The following is a 20,723-nucleotide window of genomic DNA, read 5'->3' as shown; positions in this document are numbered from 1 at the left end:
TCAAATGTTTTTATACTAATGGGGGATTTTAATGCACAAATATGGAGGCGATAATCGTTTGGAAAAATAGTAGGATATTATCCAGCTCATAAAAGAACAAAAAAGGCACAAGACTAATCATTCTTTGTAGAACATTTCAGTTGAAGGTAATGTCAACCTCCTTCAAAAAATTACCAAAAAATGCAAAAACATGTAGCTCTCCGAATCCAATGTTAGGTAACGTGGCTATTTCTAAATGCAATTTGAAAGAAGTCATGAATGTAAAAGTAGCAAGAAACAGTGAATTTTATTCTGATCATTACCTGACTAAGATTAAACTGAAACGTCTCCGCAATAAAAACCAATGAATTAAATATAATACAGACAGGCTCAACATCACCAAAAAGGTAATAAAAATTTCCAGGAAGAAATTAAGGGAATAAATCACGGAAATGGGAAGAAATATCTAAAGAAATCAACAGGGCAGCGAAAAATGTAATTGGAACAGCAAAAATGAAGAAGAAAGTCTAGTGGAATGAAATCTGTGAATAAACACTTACAGAAAGAACAAAGCAGAGGGAGGAATGGAAATGTTCTGGGAAGCCTGAACACCTTTATGCAGTTAGAATGCAAAAGAAAGAAACAGCAAGGATAATAAAGAGTGCTGAAAGATCTTTTGGAAAACAAAACTTCTTGATATGCAAAACAACTTTAACTCCCGGAATTTCTATCAGATGATTAAAAGTCATGTGAAGGGCTACCAAGCTCCAAGTATTTGCTTCAGAGATGAAAATGGTAACGTAGGCCTAAGCAGCAGCCAGAATTATGAAACACTAAGAAAGTACTTTGAAAAATTATTAAACTGCGAAGAACCAAACTCAAAGCCAGAATTCCCAGATCTCCATGAAAATACAGAAGCAGATCCACCACCTACAGCTGAAGAAATTAAAAAAGCAATAAGTAACCTTAAAAACAGCGAAGCCAGTGGAGAAGACTCAATTACAGCTTATTAAATGGTCTCAACCAAAAATTATTATAACTAACCTTCAGCTCATGTTTGAAGAAATACGGGAAACTGAAAAGATACCAGAAGACTGGAAAGTGGCTCTCATCCATCCCTTGCACAAGAAAGGTGATAAGCAAAATGTAAATTGCTACAGAGGTATATCTTTGTTGCCAGGGGGCTCCAAAGTATTTTCAGCAATACTACTAAGCAAGGCATAAGCAACACTTGATAGCCAATTGGGAGAGTATCAGAGTGGATTTACAAAGGGCAGATCTTGCTCAGAACAGATTTTCAACCTAAAGTCCATGATTCGTCACAGACTTACAAACTCCAAAGATAAAGTTGTAACACTTATAGATTTTAAAAAGGCATTTGACTCAGTTGATAGGGAAACACTAGATAAAGCGATCGGAGAATTTGTCATCAAATCTCAATTAGCAAACCTTATTCGTGAAACGCTCACAAACACCAAATCGAAAGTAAAGTTTCAGGGTGAAATATCGAAGGCATTCAGCATAAAAACAGGTGTAAGGCAAGGTGATGGCCTGTCTCCACTCCTCTTTAACTGGGTACTAAAGAAAATAGTGAGAGAATGGAAACAAAAACTAAAAGAAGAGAAGCTACCAACACACAGACTGGGCACTAAAAACAAAGGTATTGATACTCACTGTTTAGCATTTGTGGATGATTTTGCCATTCTTTCCGAAAACCTAACAAATGCTGGAATACAAATCAATCTCTTAGAAGAAATAGCCAGCAAAGCAGGTTTAAGAATATCTGTAGAAAAAACAAAATTTATGCAAATATAAAATATGCTCCGGAATACCTAGCGACAGATATTGCCCAGATAAATTTAAATATTTGGGGGAAATTATCCAAGAAAATGGCTTAGAAAAATTCGCTATAGAAGAAAGACTACATAAAATGGAGAGAGCTTATGGAATAACTAGGAGTGTCTACAACAAAAGATGTCTGTCTAAAAATTTGAAGATACAGCACTACAACACAGTAGTAAAACCAGAATGTCTCTTTGCAAGTGAATGTTTAGTACTGAACTACAAGTTACACTAACCTGAAGTCCTAGAAAGAAAAATCATTCGAAAAATGCTTGGACCACGAAAAAATACAGAGGTATGGAAATTAAGACGCGATGAAGAAGTTTATCGCAACACAGAAAACATAAATGAAACACTACGAAAGAGTCGACTGCTATTTTTTGGATACTTATACAGAATGAACAGCAACAGGTTAACCAAACAGATTTTTAAATACCTTTGGGACAATAAGTCAACAATAATAGCCTGGATACAAGAAGTTAGGGAAGAATAAGATGCAACAAAAAAAGAGTTTCAAGAGGAAAGTGCTAAAAATGGAAGGATTCAAAGGCAAGAGGGAGAAGAAGACAGGGTCAGAAGGGTCGGAGGAGAGAAAACGAATACACAGTGAAAAGATGAAAGAATACTGAAGGAAAAAGAAAAAACAACAAAGAAGGAAGCATTGAAATTTGTGTGTGGTCCTTAGATGACCCAAACGAAGAAAGAAAGAAGTAAGTTCTGAAATAGGCGGAAAGATCTATCACTGTTGGAGTTCAATATTGACGGTAACTACATCTTGGAGCAGCCTGAAATGGAACTACGGCATAAAACTAGTTGAAGGCAACATACAGGCAATGTACAGTCTGAGAAGCTTGTAAAGTTGTTGCAGAGTAGGTTGCGCTGAGAAATAATTCTTGTGAACGAAATTCGATACGGTGCACTGCTTCCGAATTAACTATCATTAAAATTAGCCAATCAGGCCGTTACGCTGGCAAGTTCAAGCGGCCCGCTGGGCACGGTGTCGCCAAAGATATCCTTCGAAGGAGATAGCGATACAAAAATTGGACATGAGACGGTAGCAGGGATATAACCCGAGCCAAAAGCTGTGCAGTCTCGTGAGCTATCATCCACACTATGAGAACAACGGACACTAATTGTATCTGGCTGCCCGCTTAAATTTGTGCGCGCAACGACCTGATTGGCTGACTTCAATGCTAATTAACTCGGAAACGGCGCAACGTATAGAATTTTTTTCTTAACAATTACTTCTCAGCACAGTCTGCCCTGCATCAGCCTTACAAACTTTTCAGACTGTTTCTGACCACCCTGTAGATATCAGTCTGCTACTCATAGGAAGTAACGTAAGAAAATTTAATTCATCAATGAAAGGACAGATTTTCCAATCACTCGTTCACTGATGTTAGTTACAAAGTTTCTGATCAATCTCCAGTGACAAACGATGCAAGACAGGCATTGTGCACGACGGAGATATACCATTGAAACTGTATAGCGTACGTTCCGAGGAATGTCGGGCAACAAATTAAATCCTTCCAGACCTAAGTCGCGACATTGCCACGACTGAAAAGTACGAGGAAACGGAGTTTAAACGACCGATAATTTTTCACCCGAGCACCATTCGTGCAGTGAACGGGACAGGGGAGCATGATAATGTTGCAGGTACCTCCCAACACACACTACTGGGTGGCTTGTTTAGGATAGATGGTGGTATAGAGTACTGAGAACCTTTTTAATACGTCTTAAAATCCCGCAGTTTTTTCAGCGGAAGTGTGATAATCTAAGAGGGAAAACAGCTGCGCTCTCATTAAAACAAATATTTCTCAATCACTCTTCATGAAAGAGTATACACAATAAATACAGTTATTCTTGAACATTCCGTGTATTTCAATGTTTACTTTAGCAGGTTCTCGTTCGAAGTTGGCGCTCTGGCAGCAGCTACAGCAGTTACGGTTGAACGCAAGGTAACAGGAGGAACGCCTGTGTGACTCCTGGGGACATGGCGGCGCATTATATAGGCTGCCGTGACGTCCGCCATTATAAGCAACGACGCAATCTGTTCTGCAAAACGAGTAATTACCACGGGAGATGGCTCTCCGTAGCGCCAGATCCACTTTAAATAAGCGGATGACCTCGGTATAAAATTGGAGTGACCAAATGGTGGGAGAAGAAGACCTTTCTCATTTTATTCTTCCCCCACCAACAGTCCAGTATTCGTTCACGGCCTCACGCTCCATATCCTGCCACAGATCGATTTTTGTTGCTCCTAGGGCCTACGGCTCATCAAATTTTTGCTCTGCTTCTTTTTCAGTATTGTCTCGTGTTATTCTTTGTTCGTCTTCTTAACTGGTAAAAATTCTTTCATCGAAATACGTAATGCGTACTACAATTGACTCGTTAATGTGAGTGAAAATGGGTATCGGCCACCTCTGAGGTGGGCAACTTTTTTACTCAATCTCATTAAATCGGCGCTTCGACTTCCTTATTTTCGTCCATTTATCGACCGCTCGTTGTAATCCCAAAATCACACGGTGTCATTAAGCACTTTTCCCAACTGCTCCTCCGACTACGTAATTTTTCTCAGATTCTGTCAGTGTCCTGAGAACAAAGGTAACATTTTCAGGAGTTTCATTGTTGTACCGAAGTACGTATAATCATATATTTACCATAACTAAGTTTTACTCCTGGAATGACACTAAACGTATTTATTTATTTATATATCATCACGACTCGACTATTTTGTCATTTTCTATAAACAGCTGTAGCAACAAAAACTGCTAAAAGCACCCGATACAAATTTAAACGATCTTCCTCGCCTGGAAGGAATACCAAGAACTTTATACACTACTGGCCATTAAAATTGCTACACCACGAAGATGACGTGCTACAGATGCGAAATTTAACCGACAGGAAGCAGATGCTGCGATATGCAAATGATTAGCATTTCAGAGCATTCACATGACGTTGGCGCCGGTGGCGACACCTACAACGTGCTGACATGAGGAAAGTTTCCAACCGATTTCTCATACACAAACAGCAGTTGACCGGCGTTGCCTGGTGAAACGTTGTTGTGGTGCCTCGTGTAAGGAGGAGAAATGCGTACCATCACGTTTCCGACTTTGATAAAAGTCGGATTGTAGCCTATCGCGATTGCGGTTTATCGTATCGCAACATTGCTGCTCGCGTTGGTCGAGATCGAATGACTGTTATCAGAATATGGAATCTGTGGGTTCAGGAGGGTAATATGGAACGCCGTGCTGGATTCCAACGGCCTCGTATCACTAGCAGTCGAGACGACAGGCATCTTATCCGCATGGCTGTAACGGATCGTGCAGCCACGTCTCGATCCCTGAGTCAACAGAGAGGACGTTTGCAAGACAACAACCACCTGCACGAACAGTTCGACGACGTTTGCAGCAACATAGATTATCCGCTCAGAGATCATGGCTGTGGTTACCATTGACGCTGCATCACAGACAGGAGTGCCTGCGATAGTGTACTCAACGACGAACCTGGGTGCACGTATGACAAAACGTCATTTTTTCGGATGAATCCAGGTTCTGTTTACAGCAATATGATGGTCGCATCCGTGTTTGACGACATCGCGGTGAACGCACATTGGAAGCATGTATTCGTCATCGCCATACTGGCTTATCACCTGGCGTGATGGTATGGGGTGACATTGGTTACACGTCTCGGTCACCTCTTGTTCGCATTGACGGCAATTTGAACAGTGGACGTTACATTTCAGATGTGTTACGACCCGTGGCTCTACCCTTCATCCGATCCCTGTGAAACCCTACATTTCAGCAGGATAATGCACGACCGCATGATGCAGGTCCTGTACGGGCCTTTCTGGATACAGAAAATGTTCGACTGCTGCCCTGGTGAGCACATTCTCCAGATCTATCACCAATTGAAAGCGTCTGGCCAATAGTGGCCGAGCAACTGGCTCGTCACAATACGCCAGTCACTACTCTTGATGAACTGTGGTATCGTGTTGAAGCTGCATGGGCAGCTGTACCTGTAGACGGCACCCAAGCTCTGTTTGATTCAATGCCCAGGCGTATACCAGAGGTGGTTGTTCTGGGTGCTGATTTCTCAGGATCTATGCACCCAAACTGCGTGAAAATGTAATCACATGTCAGTTCTAGTATAATATATTTGTCCAATGAATACCCGTTTATCATCTGCATTTCTTGTTGGTGTAGCAATTTTAATGGCCAGGAGTGTATTAATTTAATAGGCCGGGAAAGATCACGAGTTCATTTCATTGCTGCATACCTTGCTGGACAAGCAGTGCTACAAGAAGTACACTGACGATTACTGGGTTAGCTACAGTCTATGGGATTGCTTCCAGAACGGATATTCAAAAATTATATCAACTACGAAGTGAAGAAATGCAGACCTTTTTGAAATGAAATGGAGCTTATATGGAAGTCTACCTACAGTAATTGAAAATTTTTCAACATCTGTGTCGTTTCTTTTTGTACCGTCTCGTGTTCCACATTTTCTGGACGAACCAGGAACACATCTGCAGTAAATTGCTCTCATACTCTGACTGAGTTAACTGATTTTGGTGAAACTCGTCCTGACTCTAGAACACAGTCCACGTTCAAAATACCGTTGTCCGCAAATAGGACGCTACGAATGATACCTTAGCACAGTGAGCAGAGTCGGGTTATTTTTCTCGGACCTTGTACGGTACGGAACGTAAGCCTATGGTGTTGTAATTTGCTTCTTGAAGAGTTTCCGATTACATTTTATGCATAGTATATAGCGGACACTTGTATTCATCTTCTTGGAGTACTCTGAATGGCAGTCATACACGGATGAGCTGAAACACGACGGGCGTTCAATAAATAATGCAACAAAACAAGTTGGTTTTATTCGGGAGTCCAATAACCATAGTATTCCTCACTCTATGAACTTTATCCATAGTTAACGCTGTTGAATTCAGTGACTGTTCCTTTATAGGGTGTAGAAAAATTTCCGTTACCAGTCACAAGTTTTTCTACACCCTGTTCCTCACGCTTTTGTCTTCAAAGCTCTGTCTTTCAATATAATCCTACGCCATCTAACCAGGAGGTCCTGTATGTCCGAATGGTAGGTACCATTCTACCAATCGAGGTCGGGGCCAGCGTCTTGCTTCATCAATAATCTCCCCGTCTCCAGGTACTGCTCCCCGCACTGTGCATCCTTTACTGAGTCAGGCACATGGAAATCGTAAGATGAGAGATCCGGGATGTAGGGTGAATGAGGAAGAACTGCCCAACGACGTTTTGTGAACACTGCCAACAGAGAAGTCCAGTTCTGCAGCGAGATGTTTGGCTGTCATCCGTCGATCTCCTCCAGTGAGAGTGTCCGCACGTTCCAGCACTGCAGGAGTCACAGCTTTGTGCTGCCAGCCGTTACGCCGGAAATCGAACAGACTGACGCGACCGTCATGCGATGAATGACAGACGCCTCGATCAACGAGTTACCGATCGCTACGAGGTCTTCGTAGACATTCTGCAGGCGCCTATGAATATCTGAGATGTTCAGATTTTCCTCGAAAAGAAGCTCTTTGACAGCTCTCTTGCTGGAACTCACGTCCGTTATAGACGCCATTTTGAAGGCTAAGTATAGCGCCGCCACCTACCGGTTTTTCATGAAACTATAGTGGCTGTAGCGGGGATCATTCGACAATCTCTCACAACAAATTCGGCATTTCTTTAAACCGAAACTGGCCGATAGCAAAATTGTTTAGCTACTTATTGAACGCCCTTCGTATTATAATCAACTTCATAATAACAGCTACCTGCTTAAAACTGTGGTGATTAACCTTTGGAATGGAACACAGCTGTGATGCTGTGTGGAATGGATTCAACACCTTGGTAGGTTTCTTGAATTAAGTGGCACCGGATGTCTACGCCATTCCACAGCTGGCAACCGATAGTGTCCCTAAGTTCAGATCAGGCAAATTTCGTGACTAAGACGTCATCGTCAGTTCACTGTCGTGCTCTTCAGACCACTTTACCACGATTCCTTCATTGTGATAAGGAGAGTTACTCTGGTGGACGATACCATCGCTGTCGGGGATGTCATCAAATATGAAAGGATCCATAATCTACATCTACATGGATACTCTGCAAATCACATTCAACTGCCTGGCAGAAGGTTCATCGAACCACCTTCACATTTCTCTATTATTCCAGTCTCGTATTGGGCGCGGAAGGAATGAACACCTATATCTTTCCGTACGAGCTCCGATTTCCCTTATTTTGTCGTGGTGATCGCTCCTCCCTATGTAGGCCGGTGTCAACAAAATATTTTCACATTCGGAAGAGGAAGTTGGTGATTGGAATTTCTTGAGAAGATTCCGTTGCAACGAAAAACGCCTTTCTTTTAATGATTTCCATCCCAAATCTTGTATCATTTCTGTGACACGCTCTCCCATATTACGCGATAATACAAAACGTGCTGCCTTTCTTTGAACTTTTTCGATGTACTCCTTCAGTCCTATCTGGCAAGGATCCCACACCGCATGGTGTAACAATAACGTCAATGTCTTGGATTACTACCATACGTTCCGTGGAACCCCAGGTGAACGACTTCCGTAGCGTAATACAGCCCCATCTACTAGCTTCCGTCACGCGATGCACATTTCCAGCAACCGTTAGCATGGATGACAGAGCACTCGGACATGAGCGTCGGCCTTGTGTAACACGAAACATGATTCAGACGAACAGGCATCACGTTTCCACGGAAAAACTGTCCAATATCCATGATTCCGTGGCCACTGCAATCGACAATGCCCGCTCAACACGAACACCCAATGAGCTTTAACGTTCCCTAGGTGCTCGTTTCCAGGCCTCTGACCATAATCAGCTTTGGGCCAAAATTACTTACTTCAGTGGTTTTCCCCCACTTGCGGCCAGTTTCGTCGCTAGAATGATTCCTCATTCGTGCCCCACTCCACCTATACACTTTCATTACCGCGTCACTGGCCGCAGCTCCATCAGAGGCCGTACAATCTCGCGGTCAGCGGTGACCACAGTATTTTGGCTCATCATTGTATGTGATCAAGGATGCAGCACCTCTTACTGAGCCATGTTACAAAGTGATAAGGCTCTGGACTCGATTTCGTGAAAACCAGAGTGGTATTCCCTTCTAAATATCCTCCGCTAGATTCCACTTGATCTGTCTAATTCGCTTAAGGAAAACGCTAGTATAGTTCCTATGAAAAGCACACGGGTGACTTCCCTTTCCAACGTTCCTCTGTCTGTGATGAAATCATAAGCAATATATTTCCTTCTCCTTATGAAGTTTTGGGTACCGATAGGACGATTCAGCTAAGTAGAGTGTAAGAAGTGTGTGTGCGAGAGCGTGTGCATTCGCTCCAGTATGTCCTCGACGCGTGGATCAGTTTCATCCGAGCTTGGAAGATATATGACTTAACTTAAGGAAAAATATACTGTTGGGCTAACATACTTCTTGTGTCTTTAGCACGTGGATGTTGGTGACGAGGAGTGATCTGCCAAGTAATGGAAAACAATCTTGTCAACGCCGGCCGGGGTGGCCGAGCGGTTCTAGGCGCTACAGTCTGGAACCGCGCTACCGCTACGGTGTGTGATGTCCTTAGGTTAGTTAGGTTTAATTAGTTCTAAGTTCTAGGGGACTGATGGCCTTAGAAGTTAAGTCCCATAGTGCTCAGAGCCAATCTTGTCAAATCCACAGTTTTAGTGGTAGCCATTATTCAGGGACTGTTGGAGGAATTTCTCCGAATCGTTGGGTATTTATGACTTGGTACAAGCAGACGACTGCCATGGGACGCAACACCTTGAGCGCAGCTATTTGTTTGAAAGGGAGAAGGAGGAGGAGAAGGAAGGGAATGGGGGAGGATAGTGGTGTGAAACAATAATGATGAAAAGCTCGTATTAATTTCAACCAAGATAGGTGTAAAAATGATTAGTTTGTAAAAAAAATATTATGGAGCCAGGGCATCCATATCACGCTTAGATATGAGGGTTGAGGTTGGGGTTGCAAGTGGGTGAGATGTAAGTATAGCTCTAGAGTATAAATTTCCACCAAACGTGCTACGCATACGGCTTGCTAGATAGGAAAAAGCTCGTGTGGGTGTAAGGCACTCCAAGTAAGGCTAGACTTCAGATGAGACTATCCAGAGCGACGTTGAGTGGAATGACCATATAAACAGATAGTGGGAAAAGCAGACACCAGACTCAGATTCATCGGTGAAATCTTTAGCAAATGTAACTCAACCACGAAAGAAGTGGCTTATAAGGAGCTTTTCACCCGATTCTTGAGTATTGTTCATCTATCTGGGTTCCCTATCAGGGAGGATGATAGAGGAGATAGAGAAGGTCGAACGAAGAGCGGCGCGTTTCGTCACGGGATGGCTTAGCTGGCGAGAGAGCGTTACGGAGATGCTAAACAAATCTGAGGCTGAGTCTGACATTACAAGAGAGGTGGTGTGCATCACGGAGAGATGTAGTATTGAAATTGCGGGACATCGCTTTTCAGGAGGCATCGGACAAGATATTACTTCCCCTCACATACACCTCGCGCACTGACCACGAGGAGAAAATTCGAGATATTAGAGCTGGTACAGAGGCTAGCTGACGATCATTCTTCCCACGCACTATGCGCGAGTGGAACAGGATTGGAGGGATCAGATAGAGGTACCGAAAGTACCCTCCGCCACACACCAATAGGTGGCTTGTGGAGTTTGATGTAGATGTAGAAATAAGTGATATGTGAAAATATCCTTTATATCCTTTAACTGTACCATACAAGTGTCACTGGGATGGTGTTGCTAGGACAATTTGTCACAAATCCGATATAGGTTCATTATTTCATTCAGTTTCCTTTCTAATATCAATTTATTTATGCAACCTGACCTGAATAGAGCCTTTAGGCCCTCTCTTACATCTGACCTGCGTTTCAGTCGTCCAGTGCCTTTTTTGCATGATAGCTACATGAGAAATAATAATTTTAATATGAGAAACAGTACTAAAATGCTTTGAGTGTCTATAGAGACAATATGAGTTAATACTGACTATGAAATAATGAAGTTAATACTCGCAGTACTTCTAATACTACTGCTGCCACTAATAATGATAATGATTTTAATAATAATAATAACTGTAGCGGATACGAAAAGAAATAATGGTTGTACAGAACAGATGTTTTCTGATATAGCGAGTTCTGGAGAAAGGAAATTTGAGGAGACTCTACCCGCTAAGAACACTGGAATATCAGGAAGATCCGTCTGGAAAGAAATACGTACAGGGGTATAAGGTGGGTACTGGGAAAATGATAAAAATTAATTTTGCTTCAGTAGTCATGTAATCAACTGTCGTCTGAATCTGAAGACGTTATTCAGTCGTCTAATGCGGGAGGTGATTTCAGCGCCGGGTTTCTGCCATGTTGTTCAGACGACATCAGTATTGATATAAGTTGGTAACTGGGCGAAGTGAGGTAATCAGGTAGTTATTAACAGTAGCAATGACAAAAAATGGTTCAAATGGCTCTGAGCACTATGGGACTTAACTTCTATGGTCATCAGTCCCCTAGAACTTAGAACTACTTAAACCTAACTAACCTAAGGACATCACACACATCCATACCCGAGGCAGGATTCGAACCTGCGACCGTAGTGATCGCGCGGTTCCAGACCGTAGCGCCTAGAACCGCTCGGCCACTCCGGCCGGCTATTAGCAATAACAAGAAGAGTTTGTTTCTTGAACTATGAGACTTAATCATTGTGTGTATTAGAAGTTTAATGGACACAGGAAACGTGAAGTTAAGAGACTAATGAAAGTGACAATGAAAGGAGTCCGCGAGAAATTGTTTCCAGAGAAAGGGAAAATTCGACGGAGACGACTTAATACATCCGGGACCATCTAGGCTGGCCATGGGTAGAGAAGTAAGGAGTAAGAGAATCGTAAGAATTTGGGGAAACGTAACTGAGTAGCATGCTTTAATTGGTATGCCGAGAGGATGAGAGGGGTCCAAAGTGGAAAGAGATAGGAGTTAGCGTCAGAAGAGTGGAATGTGTAGCAGTATTGGGAAAAGTACAATTTCGTAGTCGAGTTCACCCCACACGATGCTGCGATGGGGTCGTGAATCTCTTTAGACAGCTCGAACGGACCGTGTCGGCAAGTCAAAGGGTACCCCTAGCGCCCAGAACGATCATCCGGAGCACTTAACGGTGAAGCCAGTCACAGTTTGCCGCCGCCTCATTCCGAAGTGACGAGTTACGCTGCCGGCCGGGGAATGCGATCCGGCGCTTACGCAAGGTAAGGCCGGGGTCCCCGCGGTGCCAGCTGCCCCCAGAGGTCGCGCGCGCCGCGGCTGCGAGCGTCCTTGGCAGTGAATCCGCCGACCGCGGCACCCCGCGCGCGCCGGCCCCTCTCTGGTGGGAAGCACCCCCCACCACGCACCGCGGCGCGCATATATATGTCGACGGCGGCCGGCGCCGGACACTCGGTCACTCGGCGGAAGCCCCTCAGGACCGGCCGGCGCCTACCATGACAGCCGCCCTCGTAACTCTCGTGAGTACCCAACGTCTACAAACAAATACAAGGCTTTCTCTTTTTTTTACGGATAGAATTGGAAAAGGGGACGTCATCAGTACACTGTCTGATTTGATGCAGCCCATCACAGCCTCTTCATCTCTGCCAAATCCTCCATCCTTAATTATTTGCTAAATACATACCAATCTCGCTCTTGTCCTACATTTTTCACCAGCTCTGGCTCACTATAGAACTGTGAGATTTATTCCGAAGTCTTGAAACAAGACATATCATCCAGTCCCGCAGTTTGCTTAGTGCTTTGTAAATGCTCCTTGACTGGTTTTATCTGACCACTCTACTTTATTTTCCACGTCAACAGTAGACTTCAAATGCTCCGAATTCCTTATTTTCTACATCTATAGACCGTGGTTCACTTCTGGACAGTGCAATGCCGCAAATGAATATTCTTAGAAACTCCTTTCTAAATTAAGGTTGATATTTAATGCTATACACTAGACCAATACATCTCTCATTCTTGAGAAGCACTAATGAAGCTTTTATCAGCACAATCAACACAATCAATATTTGTCTTAGCATATCGTACTCAGCAGGCAGTGGAGCTGACCGTGATGACGATGATGTGGTTAAAATTCATACTCATATCTTCTACAAATTTATAGTTATGCCCATACTGTACTGTAGTCAAATGACGACTACTAACACGATTACTCATCAGTCATTGCTCAATGGTATTTAATGTGATTTTCAAAAGAATTTGCTCGTGCAGTTTACAACATTCTCCTAAACAATACCAATTATTAAGCTGCCAGAGATCTTTTTGCTAACCAGTTTCCATCCTGACTAACTAAAAGAATGCTGAGTGTCAAAAAAGGAAAACGATGGAATACATTAGTGGAAACGGAATATTCAGATTTGAAATAATTACTATGGGCGCACTACAAGGATCACTATTCGGTCCACTCTTTTTCGTGGTATATATAAATGATCTCCCATTGTATACCCAATAAGTTGAAACAGTTCTCTTTGATGACTTTTCAGCTATTTTAACCAAGCCTAATTGAAATATGTCAACACTTGAAAACAGATTCATTTTTTGAACATTATTAACTCATTCTGTGCAAGTGTCGCTGAAATTTGATAATACACAATAGATGAAACTCCGTTTTCCACTAGTCTTGACCACTCCGCTAGAACTAAAGCTCGAAGTCAAAAGAAACAGGTTAACGCAAATTCTTGATGTTTCATAAGAACGTGAACTGGTTGATAATCATTAATGTTTAAGTTCTATAACTTTTACATTAACGGTAGTAGCATACTTTCGTGACTAAAATTTCAAAAAGTTCACTTACTTATTCCATTTCCACTCGCTGATGTCTCGTGATATTCTATTTTTGGGCAACGTTTCATTAAGATAGAAATGGTTCACTACAAAGAAACGTGTAGTAAGGATACTATGTAGTGTTCATTCTAGGGCTAGTAGACAACTCTTCAAATAGTTGGACGTACGGCCAACAGCTTCACTGTACACTTACTTCCTTATAGAGTTTGTTATCGAAAATCAGTCACGTTTCGCAAAACACCAGTGACATTCGTAAACGTAACACCAGAAGGAGAAATGAATTACATTATCGTTCACTCGTCTTCATGTGTTCACCAACAAAAATTTTAAACTATAAATTCAAACACATACTGAAAACGTATCTGCTGAACAACTTTTACTAGACTTTACAATTTCTGAGTATATAATACGTATGTGTGTGTGTGTGTGTGTGTGTGTGTGTGTGTGTGTGTGTGTGTGTGTGTGTGTCTGCGTGCAAGTGACTGCACATCTCAGAGCACTCTACTACTTTAATTTAAAATTAAATAAAAAAACTGAATATAGCCAAAACTTCGCGTAAAGGTCAATTTTTCAGTGAGAAAATATTGTAAACTAAAAATCGCTCCACACCATACTGAAAGATCGCAGTTATAGAACCTGCAGATAATTAAGTAACCTTTAAGATCTACTGTTAACTTAACAGAAACACACATACCACATCGAAACATGTAGGAACATGTAATCTTTAACCTCCACTTTTAACTTAACTGGTACACACATACCACACATAACGTTGTTAATACACTGAGACAAAGCTTCTTCCTTCAACGTCGAACACTCCCCTTGCATGCGTTGACGATGGAAGGATGGAAGACAGGGTTTCATTGTCCCGTCGACGACTATGTCATTAGTGACGGAACACAGGCTAGGATTTGGGATCAAAGGGGAAGGAATTTGGTCGTGCCGTTTCAAACCATTCACCTTTATCAGTTTAGGGAAGTCAAGCGAAACTTAAAGGTGACTGTTTGGGTGGGTATAGGAACTGCTGCCCGCAGAATTCCGAGTCTAATGTCTTAGCAATACGCTTTTCACTATCCTTTCGAAAATTCTCAGTCGTAATGTTTCCCACATGAATGTCATTACCAGTGTCATCTGATTTCTTATGGATGCTTGAGCTCATTTCAGCATCTTCCTTTCTCGCTTAGTTAGCGATGTTTAATGTCTTCCGTGACTCAATCTTGCAATTGCACCCTAACAGGCGTTAACCTGTATTTTCCTGGTGCTTCTGTACTTGATACGTTTTCATACGATACTGTTTACCGGAAAGCTTTACAATACGTTGTGATATGTTCATGCCAAAAACTTGTTTCCATTTCTGTCGCGTGATTTTCATTAATTACTATACGTCGCTTCAGATTTGACTGAAGGCGCTTCCCTGATGATATTGTGCTGTGAATCTCTTTCTGTATTGTAGAAGAATAAAGGAAGACTCGGGTTTAAAGTGTCTTCGGTGATGAAATCATTAGAATTTAACACAAGATCGGAATGTATTGGATGGAGAGAGAAATGGGCCGTGTACGTCGTAAAAGTAAGCTCCCCGGAATTGCCCTTGATGTGGTACACCAGGTGATGTCCAAGAAACTTAGCAAGACATTTGCCTTAGTTCAAAGTCTCCTATTCATATATTTTTTGTTTTTTTGTAATGCTTTTGTCTCCTGAGAATTTTGGAGTTTGCCGTTAGCGTTTTTTTTTCTTTATTTCATACAATAATGAGCCAAACTAGACCCCCTGTTTAATAACTTGTTTGTCCGCCTTTGGAACGAAGTATCCGACAGTTTTTTGGTAGGTTTGTGGAAGTATATGACATTACATGTCTACGCACAGGACATGAAATTCGACTAAATAATGGGCCGCTGACTTGCGTACGCGGTGATGGTGTCCGATTGCGACCCAGATGGGTTCCATAGCATTTACATCAGGCGAATTTGGTCGCCGAGATATCAATGTGAGATCACTACGATGTTCCTCAGACCACTGCATTACGATTCTGGCTACGAGACATGAAGAATTAAAGTGCTGAAAAGTGACATCGCCAAGTGGGAAGACATGAAGCATGAAGGGATTCAGGTGGTTTTTAGCTATCAGCACGTCTTCGTTTTCTACCATAATTCCCATCCAAGCGCAGGAGGACGCGACCCCTAACATCATACTGCTCCCACCAGGCTTCGTTCGCGGCACTCTGCACGTTTCGCGCCGCCGTTGCCGTTCCCCACGGTGACGGCATTTGTGGAGACGACCACTGACCTAGTGTAGCAAAAATGCTATTCATCCAAAGAGCCCACCCGTTTCCACTGATCCACGGTCGAATCCAGATGATCCCGTGCCCGCTACAATCGTACTTCACTATGGCATTGGGTCTTTGTGTGAACATATTTCTGCTGCGAAGCTCCACGTTCAACAGTGTGCGATGAACGGTGTGCCCAAAACACTTGTGCGTGCACCAGCATTGTGCTCTTTAGGCAGAGGCGTCACAGATCACCAACTATCCCACTTTACAGAGCAGACAAGCCTCCGAACCCCACGTTGTGTGAAGTATCGTGGACGTTCAACCATTTAGCCCCTAGTGGTAGTTTCACTGTCCTTCAACCTCTTTCCGAGATGCTCACGACAGTTTCACGTGAACATTCAACCAGCTTCGCCGTTTTCGAAACACTCGTTCACAGGCTCTCCATAATAATAATCTGCCCTTTGTCAGAGTCGCTTATCTCAGTGGATTTCCCCACTTCGCTAGGGTGATCCCCGATCCGTGTCTGCTACGCTTACACACTTTTGCTACCGCGTCACGTGCCTGCAACGCCATCAGTTGGCATCCAACGTCGCGGTGGGCAGTGGTTCAAAATATCTCTGACCGCTATGGGACTTAACTTCTGAGGTCATCAGTCGCCTAAACCTAACTAACCTAAGGACATCACACACATCCATGCCCGAGGCAGGATTCCAACCTGCGACCGTAGCGGTCGCTCGGCACCAGACTGTAGCGCCTAGAACCGCACGGCCACTCCGGTCGGCTGGGCAGTGGTCATGAAGTTTTGGCTGATCAATGTATTATTACTTGGAATCGTCGATAGCAAGTTTTTAAACGCATATAGTTCCGTGATTTTCGATCGCATATTGTTCTGACCTGGTGCACGAAAGCTATTTGTGCAACCAGGGACTGTTTACACGAAGCTTTACAAGGGAATGACGACACTGAAAATATGTTCCAAACTGGGAGTCAGACCTTTATTTTCTGCTTTATGCCAGCGGTCACCTTAACCGCTTTGCCTATCCGTGCCCAACTCACAGCCAGAACCAAACTTCCATGTGTCGTTGCCCCTGTGTCACAACGAATGCGTATTCATACGTATATATTAATTGTCGCCGGCCGAAGTGGCCGAGCGGTTCTAGGCGCTACAGTCTGGAACCGCGCGATCACTACGGTCTCACGTTCGAATCCTGCCTCGGGCATGTATGTGTGTGACGTCCTAAGGTCAGTTAGGTTTAAGTAGTTCTAAGTTCTACGGGACTGATGACCTCAGAAGTTAAGTCCCATAGCGCTCAGAGCCATTTGTACCATTATTAATTGTCGTGTAGGGGAGGACATTTTAATTGAGTGTCTTTGCCTGGTAACGGGGGATAAACACAATACCGCGGTGCCTGTGTTGTTAAGAGGAACGACGCATTGTTCCTTCGGACATACATTCACAGGCACAGGAATATTGTCTCAGAGAGAAGTTTTTGCACTGAAAACGAAGCTGCAATGCTTTCAAAAAATGGCTCCAAGCACTATGGGATTTAACATCTGAGGTCATCAGTCCCCTAGAACTTAGAACTTCTTAAACCTAACTAACTTAAGGACATCACACACATTCATGCTCGAGGCAGGATTCGAACCTGCGACCGTAGCGGTCGCGCGGTTCAGACTGAAGCGCCTAGAACCGCTCGGCCACACTGGCTGGCTACAATGCTTTGTTAAGTTCTGCAAAATATATTTAGTGCCTCAGTCGTGGGACATCTTTTCGTCCTGTGGTTAGCAAACGTAACTATATCGTATCATTAAAAGGGTAAAGGAATCTGTTGTTCAACGAAGAAAATTTTTTCTCATTTTTTTCGTGCCCCATGCAAGTGAATTTAATTCCTGTACCATTTTATCTCCTTCACTTCAATCTCGATGTATTTATTATGTTTTACATGCTATTGACCAGCAGCTATTGAAAATTTACGATGTATTTTTAAATTTTGTAACTGTTACATGTGTTTCTGTCCGCCCCAATAGCTGAGTGGTTAGCGCGGCGGTGTGTCACACCAAGGGGCCCGGGTTCGATTCCCGGCTGAGTCGGAGATTTTCTCTGCTCAGGGACTGGGTGTTGTGTTGTCCTCATTATCATTTCATCATCATCAGTGGAAGGCCACGGGAAACCACCACTGGAATCACTTCCGTAGACGCTCATGCGGTGGACCTCTCTGACGAGTCTACCCCCCATGACAAGACCTGCCGTAAGGCAGAACAAGTTAAAACATACGTTTCTCTGGTACTCACTGATCTAGGTTCAAAATGGTGATTATTACAGTTACATTTTGTAATTACAAAAACCCTATGTCAATGCGGAAGTAGTAAAGGAAAAATTAAAAAGAAAGTCACTGTACTGATGAACGCAATGTGCACCGTGCAGCAGGACAAGGAAAAGCTAATAATGCAAACTGTGTGGTAAGCATGTGGCACTCTTCCCTGAAGATTCTCGTGAGGACGCAAACTGTAACACTTTGCGATTTACTGTCTACTGTCTCTATACGCGAGGCGTTCTCTGCCAAGCGAAATTTTTCCTGTGATTTGCATAAGTGACACGTTGTGCTTTAGCACGAACAACATTAAGCCATCGTGAAATACTCTCACCGGAACGACCGCTGTTAAGGGCGACAATTATTGTAGAAAGTCAGCAGCAAATGGCCACTTCGAAACACTTAACTACATTTCAGGGATGCGAATGACGGGTGAAAGGGCCCGAGAAGCCATTCGCGACCTATATGTTGGACACGAAAAACAGAGGGGTTGCGAAAAAGCGTAGAAACCACTGCAGACGTAAAAAGTAGACTATGACGTAGTTCAGTCAGCCTCTAATTTGGTAAGATGACGAGGCTACTATTGTGTTGCTGAGGCGCATAAGTCAAGGAAGGACTATGGAGTTATTTAAACGCTCAAACTTCGGGTAAACTAATAGGTTGCAACTCCTATAAGGTCGTAGCGTATCTTACATTGGCTTGGTCAAAGATTTCATTGATATGTCGAGAATGGCGGAAGGACGTGAAAGTGAAGTTGTATCGCTGGTGTATATTTTGGTTATTTTGTATCTGGCTTATTACGAGATCATGATGGGAGAACTAGAGTCATTGATACTGCTCTTTACCTACTACGGCGCCGTACCCACCGTATCTTTATTTTGTTTTCTTCCGTTATAAATGTTCATGCGTGTGATAAATTCAGAACCAAAGAAGCCGTCAGGCTAGGAAATTCCTTATAATGACAACTATTCTGAGAAGTCATGGATCAAGTGTTCATTTCCGAATACTGAGCAAACGAAGAAGAAATACATTAAATGAAGCATATCTCCCTTTTGCGCACGATATTGGGCTGTTTGCGTGTAATACCGATACAATACAACAACGAATGGAAGGACAGTGGAGCAAACTTGAATGGAGCCTGTATATCAGCTGAAATAAGACTAAAGTAATGCATAGCCAGCACGTGGTATAGAAAGTGGCTGAAATTAACAATGAAGTCGTAGAACTATCTAATGAGTGGGCAGAAAAAGACAGAAACAGCAGAGAAAATCTGACGTCAAGTGCTCTTGGTGAGCTAGATAGACTCTTCAAACTAAGCCTACGATATGTTTTAAAATGTAAGTTTACCACCAGTGTACATTACCAGCTTTGAATTATGGCGGTGAGAAATGAACACAGAGAACAAATGAGAGACGCGTTAGCGGAAGTAGTACGAGGGATAAGAAAATAACAAATGTGAATTAGGAAACAGACTGGTGTGGAAGAAGTAGCTTTCATATTAATGAAAATAAGATGTAAACGGCGGATCGTGGAGCCAGGCTAATGGATGATAAACGGACGAAATAAATTCCTTCCAAGACATGAGACGATGACCCACTGGAAGGTGTTTTATTTTATGTGTTTTGCAGTGTCTTAAGATGACAATGCTTACTGACAGATGCTTTACAAGAGATAGTGAAAGGCAAAAGGAGGGGTAAAATATGACAGTTAATAGGTAAGGTAAAATTGCATAACAGTTAGATACTGAGAAAAGAATGGCAGAAGACGGAGACTGATGGAGATCCAATATTATACAAAGACATGCTTGACGAGCATAACATAACAAAATCCTTCCATTAGTACATCGTCTCGGTCTTTTCTCATCTCTTTGTGTCCAGTAAAGAACGAATGAGAAAGTCTTAAACATTCAGGTTCAATTACGTGCTGTGACGGCACTTGTGAGGACGATATGGGGACCGAAATAGCTATGCGTAAGTGAGCGCCGAAGTTACTACATCGCCTTTTCTGAAACAATAGTATTGGTCATCAGATAGCAAAAGGATATTACACAGTATTAGTCGAGAATATATTTACTTCTGGTGCGGAAATGTGGCCATTTACAAATAAAAGAAGCGACAAGATTAGGACAGTAGAACTAAATTATATGAGAAGATGCCTGTAGGTTAGCCGTGAAGATAAGAGCAAAACATCAGCAATATAGGAGAACATGACAGTGACACACACCATAATGAGTTGACTGGAGAATAAAAGTTTTCAGTGGTTTGGACATGTTAAAAGAATGAGAAATGACAAGTGGCGCAAGAAAGCGTTAATGTGGGCCCCAAGAAGAACTAGCAGGGGAAGGCCACTTTTGTTATGGAAATTATATATTAATCGAGAAATGGATAAGAAATGGTTAACAGCTTACAACATCTCCATCTATATCTACATCGATATTTCACAAGCCATCTGAC

The 20,723-nt window shown here is 42.8% G+C and overlaps 1 protein-coding gene across 1 annotated transcript in view; it reads left to right on the top strand.

The window, feature by feature from the left end:
- Positions 1–12,303: 12,303 nt before the first annotated feature.
- Positions 12,304–20,723, top strand: part of LOC124545431 (fibroin heavy chain-like) — an 83,419-nt gene continuing 74,999 nt past the window's right edge. The window contains exon 1 of the mRNA XM_047124350.1: positions 12,304–12,371. Coding sequence (XP_046980306.1) covers positions 12,348–12,371 — 24 coding nt within the window. The 5' untranslated portion in view covers positions 12,304–12,347. The remainder of the gene's footprint in view (positions 12,372–20,723) is intronic.

This window comes from Schistocerca americana, chromosome 8 (genome assembly GCF_021461395.2).
Source record: "Schistocerca americana isolate TAMUIC-IGC-003095 chromosome 8, iqSchAmer2.1, whole genome shotgun sequence".
Lineage (NCBI taxonomy): Eukaryota > Metazoa > Arthropoda > Insecta > Orthoptera > Acrididae > Schistocerca > Schistocerca americana.
This window is presented reverse-complemented; position numbering and strand designations above follow the sequence as displayed.